Genomic DNA, 10,229 nt, shown 5'->3' on the forward strand with positions numbered 1-10,229 from the left:
GCGGACGGAGTGGCGCACGGGGGCGGGCGGAGTGGCGCGCGGGGGTGGACGGGGTGATGGATCTGGTGTGGGAAGGCAACGCGAGCGCCTGAAGACGCAGCGGGCGGAGCCGCGCGTGGCCGCAGAGGCGCTCGGGGATGGAGGAGGGAGGCCGCCTCACCAGGGCTCGGGGCGGCAGCATGACGTCGTGAGCACCGGCCGGCAGCCGCGGGCGGAGTGGAGCGCGGGGGCGGACGGACCGGTGGAGCCAGCTCGGGGAGGCTACGCGTGCGCGTGGAGGCGGAGAAGGCAGAGCCGCACGCGGCCGCGGAGGCGCCCGCGGGAGTCGAAACCACATGCCCCCAAGTCGTCTCCCCCAGGGCGACTCGGGCGACGACGCATCTCGATCGCGGACGGAGTGGCGCACGGGGGCGGGCGGAGATGTCGTGGGCGATGCACGAGTAGGGCCTCGAGGGCCCGCTGCCCCATCGCCTTCCCCGCATCGCCAAGGTACGGCAACGACAAGAATCTATCTATTGTGTTTTTTCAGTCTCCATCTGATTGTACGTGTCGATCGATTGAACTGACCGCCGGAGCATCTCGAGATGTTGCTGGACCACACGCGATGTGTTTCTTGCTTCTTATAAGGATTCTCGTGTTGTTTTCTCGCTCACCTTGCCTGTTGCGTGCGTGCAAGACGATTGGGCTGTTTGCCGGGTGTTCAACAAAGACTTGGCGGCTGCGAAGAATACGCCCCACCAGATGGCGCCGTCGGTGGACGGGGCCATGGATGAGCCGCTTGCCTTCCTTGATGTCGATGGCTTCGCCAACTATGATGAATTGCTCAACAACGCAGTCCTGCTCGACAACTCCGACCTGTCGATGCTCATGGACTCTCGGTCTGGAGCCGACGACTTCACTGCCCGCGCTTCGAGTTCCACCTCCAGCGATGCTCTGCCGCTTGAGCCGGACACGGAGCATCGAACTATCAAGGCGGAGCCACCTATGCCGCAGCAGCAGATGCAGAGCCCCAACTACTTCTTCATGCCGGCGGCGACGGCCAACGGAAACCATGGCGGCGCCGGGTACTCACCCTACCAGGAAGCCATGTGGGACCAGCAGACCGCGATCCGCAGGCACTGCAAGCCGGAGGCGGCGTCTTCGTCGGCGCTGCTCAGCCCTTCGCTCGGCTTCTTTGTCACGGGCGCTCTCGCCGGCGCCGCCGACACCTCGTTCCCGATGCCGTCGTCGCTGTCGTACGTCGATCTGGAGGAGCTGTGCCAGGGCGAGCCTCTCATGGACTACTCCAACATGTGGTAGACCTGAAATCTATCCATCCATCTATCCGATGTACTGCTGGATCGTCTCCATTTGCTTGATGGTAGCTATAGATGGTTAATTTGATTGGTGCTAGCTCGTGGATTGATTAGTCGCTTCATTAACTTTCAATCAAGGATCGGGTTAATTAGGCAGTGGTGATTCGAGGAGGATGGTCCATCGTGTGTTTGTTGATGCGTGCAAGGCATAATGATGGTCTGCGAGTAAAGGGAGTGCTGATTAATCTTAGGCTAAGATGTGATAACAAACTGCTAGGATGCATCTGTAGTTTGTACATGTCTGCTAGGATGCGACATGTGGTAGTTCCACGTGTTTTCCTCAGAGAGGTGACATGTTCACTCAATAAAAAAAGAGGTGACCTATTAAATTTTTGTACCAATTTATTCATTATTTTTAAACTTTCTCTCATACCTCATTGATACCTCATTGATTTTCCTTCAGATCGTGCGGGCTGCAACCCATTTAGCCTTGTTGTAGCTCTGCTCCTGTTGATGAAGTATAGGACAATACAATAAAGTTGTTCGAGTGCATTAGCGAAATGTTGGTACTTGACTTAGAGCTACCGTTTTCGGGTTGAACTCTGTTCTTCGTATGAAGATTGTTCTTATAAATTGTTGATGCAATTCCATGGACGACCGATGTGAGGCGTACGTGATTAGTTTTTATTCTTTAGCTAGGGTTTTTGATTAGTTCAAATGGACCAACAAGCATGAGGCCTCACCTGCTGCTGTTTCACAGGAATCAAACCGTGTCCTGTACATGCGTGTAACCAATCATGCACATTCGTTTCGAGACCACATGACGTCGTCGTCGAATCCACTTGCATCCACGCGCACAAAAAAATCCTAATCAAATATATATTCCTGGCGATCGATGGGAGCGCGCACAATTGGAGTGTCTCTCGTGCTATTTTGTACTACTCCATGTGCAATAAACCTGTTTAAATTACATGACAAAACTATTTTTTTCATGTGTGTCTACTATTTTTACATGTACTTCGAATTTTTTTGTACTTGTCATGTAGATCTATCTTTGTGCTTATTACCACTTCTTCCTCCCGAACTAAGACCTACATCTATCCCGCTATGAAATAAAATTTTCCCTATTCCATTTAATGTATTAACCATTTTATGAATATATGCCATCCTTATAGATGAAATATTCTTGGTCAAAGGCCTCCCCCGGAACAAGAAAACATTGAGTTCTTTTTGTTTGCAAAGGGAGCACTTGCGCCTATGCATTAGATGATGCACATACCCATAAAACATTGAATTCTTGGTAGGAGCTAGAGATCTTGTTGACCTCGCCATTTGATTATTCTCTAAGAGTTTATTTGGAATATTGTATAAAGTTTCTTGGTTACTAAACGTGATTTATGATACAAATTGTCATGCAACGAGCTTCGTTCTAACATAATATTTTATGATTATATTATCTTTTTTGTTTGTTGTTGGATAACCATTATCAGTGGCTAAGTTTGAAAAAGAAACCTTTTCAACGTGGCACTTCTATGCTTGTCCATTTTTTCCTCTCAATTTTGAGTTTATGTGTAAATTTAATTATCTTAGAGTTCTTTAGTAAACCCACTCAAAGCTTTTGTGTTGGTCCAAATAAAAAGAGCAGAAAACAAGAATTGAGGACCAACTTTAATAAAAAGCCTTATGTTGAACTTTAATTGAGGAACATTGCCAATTTAATTATTCAAAATAGCACGAAACTGATCTTACATATATATTCTTAAAATGAAGACAAATGTGATATCATTATTTAGCTATAGACAAGTGTCAAGGCCAATATTAGTATTCATGGTAGTTCCATCTGTTGAGTTAGTAGTAATATTATACATTTATACAATATTTATGGTAGTTTCATCTTTGATCATTTTGTAGTTCAGAACTTATTATTTAAAAATAGACAATCTAACCCGGTGCAACGCACGGACATTTTTACTAGTAAACTAAAAAAAGTCAAAGAGAAGAGCCGCTTTTGGATTGGAATCCGTATCGGTTTTCTACACTCACGTCGCACCTCGCAGAAACCGTCAATAAATACTAGCAGCAGGTGTTCCTACGAATCAACCACAAGAAAGGGCGACCGACGGAAAAGAAAAGAGCGAGACGTACACACGAGAGCTAATTCCCAAATCCGCGAGCTCCCGGTCGCTGCTTGGTTGTCGCGTCGATCCCATCGGTCCCTTCGATCTGCGTGTTGGGGATTGCTTGGTGGCGCAGCCGCCATGATGGATCCGGAGATGATGCGGCTGGCGCAGGAGCAGATGCGACGCATGTCCTCCGACGACCTCGCCAGGATGCAACAGCAGGTCTCCACACCCGATCCATATACCTACGTCCGGTCACTCCGTTTGATCTCAATTGATTCTCTGCCTGGTTGTGGTCTCGCTACCGGTAGATCGAGAGGAGATCACGCTCAATTTGGCAGCCGTTTTCTTCTTGTTGTTGTTGCTGCTGCTGCTGTTGCCGCTGCTGTGGTTGCTTAGATCGAATCGCGTCGTGGTTGACCTATTGCATACGAGTTGAATTGGTCCTAGGATAACTCCTTAAGTCAATTGGTAAAGAAAATTGTAGTGTGTGTAGCTGTGGACTCGAGGTACGTTTGAGTTTGATTTGGACTGGTGACGCCAATGGGATGCTGGTTTCTGCTGTTATAAACAAGGACCACGTGCCACTGTTTAAAGGAGGCTGTTATACTCTGTGTCTAGTGCCTAAACTATGCAATAGGATTCTGCTGCTGGATATCTTTGTGTGCACTTATCTCTGTTTTTTCTTTCTTTCAGCACTTTTTCATACCTCGGTTCCTGCTTTTTTTTTTTATTTTCAGTGTCCAGCATCATTTGCTTTTAGTTACTTAATTAATGTTATTTGTTATGCCCTGAGGAAGCACGTGATTGACCATGTGCTTGTTGCAATTTTGATAATTGCAGCTCATGTCCAATCCTGACCTGATAAAGTTAGCATCTGAGAGTATGAAAAATATGAGAACTGAGGACTTCAAAAGAGCTGCTGAACAGCTGAATCAAACAAGGCCAGAGGAAATGCTTGATATGACTGAAAAAATTGCAAATGCTAAGCCTGAGGAATTTGCTGCCATGAAGGCCCAAGCTGATGCTCAAATATCATATGCGCTATCTGGTGCCAAGATGTTGAAGCAGCAGGTCTGTACAAACTCCAGCACAACCTTCCGTTTTGCATAGAATGACCTTTTCCTACTCTTGGTTGGAGAGTTCGACCACTACGTGTTATCATCTTTTATTAAGCTCCAAAATTCTTTGTATAAAATAAGCTAATCGGCTCACTTGATCACAATTTTAGATCACTGCGAATGAATCAATTACAAACTGGAAAAGCGACAGCTTCACATGGCTGTCACTAAAAAATATTTTGCAACAAAAATTCATGGAGAGAATTCTCATATAGTCCAGTGGTGCTTGGTTTTGATAATTTGGATACATAATCTCATTTCCTATCCATCTTCCTGTTATCTCTTGTCTAAGAAATTATGTATCTCATCATTTATTTAATGTATTGGGTATCTAACTCCCATGTTTTCATCCATGTTACAAGTTTCCATAATATCCTTTTTTCTTTTGTTCCAGGGAAATGAACTTCATAGCCGTGGGAACTATAGTGGTGCTGCTGCCAAGTACAAGCTTGTGTGTTTCAAATCCCCTGCCTTCCATGTTTAAAGTAGTGACATGACTGCCAGTTTAATTCATATGCTCTTTTCTTGACCAGGCCAAGGAAAACATGAAGAGTTTACCATCGGCAGCTGGGCGAACGCTGCAGTTGCAGTGCACACTTAATTTAATGTCGTGTTACCTGAAATCAGGGATGTTTGAGGATTGTGTAAATGAAGGTTCAGAGGTATGTTTGAGGCATTCTACCCATTATAGAAATATCATATGCGGGCATGGTTACACATCGCAGTGCTACCATTATCTTAAATGGAATCTACTTTTGTTGTTTCTGTTTGCCGCCTTTACTGTTTAATATTTATGAGCTGTCTAAATGGAAGTCTGTAACTCCCTCAAGTTCAGTTTGCTGAACTTTGTTGTTGGTGTATAGTTGTCCTATGGATCGCAGCTCTTCATTTACTTGTTATGCTGACCCAGTGAGCAACTGTGCCACAGGTTCTAACTTATGATTCGAGCAATGTCAAAGCATACTACCGAAGGGGTCAAGCTTACAAAGAACTAGGAAACCTTCAGGCTGCTGTTGCTGACTTAAGTAAAGCCCATGAAATTTCTCCGGAGGATGAAACTATTGCCGAGGTTCTGAGGTACGGTTTGCCTTTTTTACCTGCACAAACATATGAAACCTGCTGATCTTGTTGCTGACATGGACAAAAGTGGTTAGTAATTTTAGTTTTCGCAGTTGTCCTACTGATAGATTGCATTTATTATGCAGAGACACAGACGAAAAACTTGCAACTGAAGGAGGAGAAGCAAACCAGCCAAAAGGTAGCTTCATTGATATTCTTTTTAGAAATAAATTATGCTGCTCTTTTTCACCCCCCTGCTATTTTTTAATTGAAACACCTTACTGTAGCTCAAGTGCTTCTGGATAAAATCTTTGTGGTTAAATCACTCCATCCTAAGAGTATTTATGGTGCAGAATATTTGGGCAGAATCAACTTAATGGTAGAAAGATATGTAAAAATAATTAATAAGTAGATTGGCCTTTGACTTGATCCAGCCAAACTATGATATAAGAGTAGAACTGATGTTGTAGTGAAATATGTATTTCTTATGTTGGTTGGATGCTATCTCGACAGTGTTTGTTATAGTTCAGTTCTACTCATCAAACTACTCATCTTGGTGTTGTTTTGTTTGTAAGGAGTTGTTATTGAAGAAATTGTGGAACAAGATAGTTCAGAGCTGTTAAGGACTCAAAGGAGTTCTACTCAATATGCTGTTTCACAACCACTTGAAGGAGCAGGAGACTCAAGACAATCTGACTCTTCAGAAAGCTTAATGAATGATCCTGCTACTGTCAGGTAACAGTCTCTTGGCTTCTGGTCTATGTTTCTTTCATCTTATTAGGTACATATTCAGAGTTGCCACACTCCTATTTGATATGTTTCACTTGTTGCTCCTTCAGATACCTTTTTATTCGTCCACTAACCATTACTTGACACGCATTAACATGCAATGTTCTTACTGTACCAATATCTTGTATAAAAAATTACACCCATAATCTTTGTTCTTAGCTGCGACTTTTTAATTCTCTTCTCATTCTTGTGATGTGTATCCTGTCTTGTGGTGGATCTGTCTATTTGGCATATTGTTATAGAAATATGATTATATCTTGCTGTGCTACCTGAATTGATCACGTTAGGTTCACATTATGCAGTAATTTCATATCCGATTGCAAAAACTTCGAAGTGTTATGGACATTTACTTGGATTTGATGTTTTGCTTTATTTACTTACTATGTAACATTAGTAAAATGTCTTTACTTCACCTGCAGTCTTACCATTGCGCTTTTTTCAAAATATGCATAACGTTCTTATTGTCCTTGTCAACTGTCAGGTCATTTCAAAATTATGTCTCTAATAGTGATGCTGATGGGTTATCAAAGTTGGGAATACAAGGAATGCCACCGAAGCTAGTTAAAACTGCCAGTGAAATAATCGGCACCATGAAACCAGAAGAACTACAAAAGATGTTTCAGGCTGCTTCATTAACCGGCACAAACCCTGTTGCTCCAAATCTCGGACCCAATATGCCTGAAATGTCACCTGACATGGTTAGTATGGCATCTGAAATGATTGGGAAAATGTCCCCTGCTGAACTGCAAAATATGATGGATTTTGCTTCTAAAATGGGTGGACCTGGTAGTGCGTCTCTGAGACCAGGGAGTAATATCCGACCTTCATCAAGAGCAGAAACGAGTAGCAATAACTTCCAACCTTCATCATCGCAAACTGTTGCGGAGAACCCCGATGAAATAGTAAACAACCAAAGTATGGACCATTCGTCATCTAGTTCCCCAGTTTCTACAGCTGATATGCAAGAAACCATGAGAAATTATATGAAAGACCCTGCTATGCGGCAGGTAAAAATCTTTCGGCCCAAGGAATTTGGTTTCTGTGAAGATTTTTCCTCAGGGAAGAAGCTGAGATTATGGATTTTAACATACTTTGAAACTTTTCTAATTAACAGATGTTTGCATCCATGGTGAAGAACATGAGTCCTGATGTGATGGCAAACATGGGTGAGCAGTTTGGTATGAAGCTGTCGAAGGAGGATGCTGCCAAAGCTCAACAAGCTATGTCTTCATTGTCTCCAGAAGATTTGGACAGAATGGTGAGAAGCTAATTACTCCCTCCGTCCTAAAATAAGTGTCTCAACTTTGTACTAGCTCTACTATAAAGTTGTACTAAGCTTGAGACACTTATTTTGGGACAGAGGGAGTACAAAGGATCCTTCTCCTCTGAGCTGTGTGCAGGCAATGCTTTTTTGGGGCATATATTTACTTTCGATTGGCTGTCACAGTTCACTCAGACAACAATACTTGTTTGTTTAGCTTCAAGCCTTCAACCAAGGCCGGGCCACAGTATTATTTAGTTTACAAAGATGCCAGAGTAGCACTTGACTTGATAGATTATTAACCCCTGGTTGTTTTTCATTCAGATGAAATGGATGGACAAAGCACAGCAAGGAGTAGAAGTAGCAAAGAAGACGAAGAACTGGCTCCTAGGTAGGAAAGGCCTGATCCTAGCTATTGTCATGCTGATCTTGGCGTTCATCCTCCAGCGGCTTGGATTCATCGGTAGGTAGTGACGCCCGGTCGAGACGGTAACAAATAACTATTCGGCAGCTACATTATGCTCCTTTTCCCTGGCCGAAAGTGATACTGGGCGGATGGGATGACAATGTGGAAGCACTGTGGGAAGAGTCAAGAACATTTTGTACCATTGTTTATTCTTTCGTCATATGTGTAAATTGTAACAGATTATTAGAAGTAAATGGCGGAGTGTTGTCATTTGGACACTAGGCTGACGTGTAATGTTACGAATGTCTTATGTTATTTTGCACCAAAGAATTTCGTGTCCATATTCACTATTCAGGCCAGAAGTTGTTTGACGCGGACGCCATTTTGGATGGCATTTTAAAAGTTCTATCTCGCACGTTTGCAAACTTTGACAAAATATTTGTCAACCTGTAAGGAGGTTAGATCATTTTATAAGTTCTTTTGAACCTAAACTCTTATCTATATTTTGTAAATGGTGTGTAGCTCTATTCGAAAATAAAAATAGGGTCACCATTAAAAAAAGATTAGCATTGATATATAAAAATAGGACCACCATTAAAAAAAGAATAGGATCGATTTTAATTTTTCTCTACTCTATGTCCGGATAAAAAATATGAGGATTGACATGGTCATGATATGTTTGATCAAATATTTGTCAACATGTATGGTCATGATATGTTTGATCAAATGTTTGTCAACATGTAAGGAGGTTAGATCATTTTATAAGTTCTTTTGAACCTAAACTCTATCTATATTTTGTAAATGGTGTGTAGCTCTATTCAAAAATAGAAATAGGGTCACCATTACAAAGAAGATTAGGATCGATTTATAGAAACAGGATCACCATTAAAAAAAGAATAGGATCGATTTTAATTTTTCTCTACTCTATGTCCGGATAAAATATATGGGGATCGACATGGTCATGATATATTTGATCATACACACGACAATGATCGTTGGTATTTTTCAATGATAATTGTAAGAAAATATAGGGCCCAATCGGGTTTGAACGAGTGACCTATTGATCTGCAGTCAATTTGCTCTACCACTGAGCTATGGACCCATACTTCAAATGCAATTTCTTACACATTTAATATTCTTGTATGTGTGAACTTTAAGAGAGGTGGCAAATGTCTTGTTTATTTAAAGAGTTCCATTTATTAAATCAAGACCAGCTAATTCAAGCGACATAAGTTTACAATCTACTCAGTTTTAGAATGCACCCATAGTGCTGTTATAGGACCTTGTGCTAGCCAAGAGTATGCTATGTGAAATTTGATGCACCAGATAAAACCGCTTGGCTCTAGACCTTGGTTTATGATGGGTAATTTTCATAAAAAAAACCTAGGCTCCTGAATAAATTTTGTGCGATACTTTCTAATTATAACTTGTTTGGTTTGGGTTTTGTGGGTGCTCCTTGGACGTAAAGTAATAAACAAGATGGGAGGAGGAATGCGAAGGTTTGACTCGATTCATGATGTGGAATGTCCTATTTGGGTTTCCCACTTCCCAAATTGCGAGGTCTCGCACAGTACCAATTCAAGGTCGGATCTTCACCTTATTGATTCAGTTGTTATGTAATCCTCATTCCGAGCATACCATTAAAATTCGATATATGGTTCTTATTGGAAAACATGAGGTACAATATTGGATGGTAGATTAAAAATTGTTAGACCAATGGAGTGGTTATTCGTGACTTGGGTGATGTGGTTACAAATCTTAATAGTATAATGACCTCTCTCCATTGTTGGAGCCACAAGCATATTGGTTCTATTGCACAAAAAGGTTAAATTAGGCTGGGAAGAGAGAGTAGATGCCTTATATAAAAGAAAAGGCCAATTTGTGAGTCGAGAAAGGAATAAAAGTTTGGATGAAATGGATGAGTTGCTGTTTTTTACACAGATTTTTTTGATCCATTCGTCAAATGTCATGACATTATAAAGGCATCAGAAGTAAAACAAGTTACATTCACATCCATAAACCACCTAGCAACGACTATAATCATTGTAGCAAGCCAAAGGCGCGTCGCCGTCATCACTCCCCCCCTCACCAGAGTCCGGCAAACCTTGTTGTAGTAGACAGTCAGAAAGTCGTCGTGCTAATAAGGCCCCATAGGACCAGCACACCAGAACAACAACC

General features: G+C 42.2%; 2 protein-coding genes and 1 non-coding gene across 3 annotated transcripts; 2 read left to right on the forward strand and 1 right to left on the reverse strand.

Annotated features, from left to right (window-relative positions):
* The first annotated feature begins 234 nt into the window (after nucleotides 1-234).
* Nucleotides 235-1,447, forward strand: LOC123430033. Its single transcript, XM_045113961.1, has 2 exons — nucleotides 235-489; nucleotides 676-1,447. Exon 2 carries the CDS (start codon nucleotides 742-744, stop codon nucleotides 1,297-1,299), a length of 558 nt encoding a protein of 185 aa, XP_044969896.1. The 5' UTR covers nucleotides 235-489; nucleotides 676-741; the 3' UTR covers nucleotides 1,300-1,447.
* Nucleotides 1,448-3,359: 1,912 nt separating this feature from the next.
* LOC123426143 (outer envelope protein 61) lies at nucleotides 3,360-8,378 on the forward strand. The gene is made up of 10 exons (XM_045109917.1): nucleotides 3,360-3,637; nucleotides 4,259-4,489; nucleotides 4,931-4,987; nucleotides 5,070-5,198; nucleotides 5,465-5,613; nucleotides 5,742-5,794; nucleotides 6,171-6,330; nucleotides 6,866-7,391; nucleotides 7,499-7,642; nucleotides 7,970-8,378. Exons 1-10 carry the CDS (start codon nucleotides 3,554-3,556, stop codon nucleotides 8,114-8,116), a joined length of 1,680 nt encoding a protein of 559 aa, XP_044965852.1. The 5' UTR covers nucleotides 3,360-3,553; the 3' UTR covers nucleotides 8,117-8,378.
* A 702-nt stretch (nucleotides 8,379-9,080) lies between these two features.
* TRNAC-GCA lies at nucleotides 9,081-9,153 on the reverse strand. Its single transcript has one exon. It is a non-coding gene; the product is annotated as a tRNA-Cys (tRNA).
* Nucleotides 9,154-10,229: the final 1,076 nt, after the last annotated feature.

The sequence above is a fragment of the Hordeum vulgare genome, chromosome 2H (genome assembly GCF_904849725.1).
Source record: "Hordeum vulgare subsp. vulgare chromosome 2H, MorexV3_pseudomolecules_assembly, whole genome shotgun sequence".
NCBI lineage: Eukaryota > Viridiplantae > Streptophyta > Magnoliopsida > Poales > Poaceae > Hordeum > Hordeum vulgare.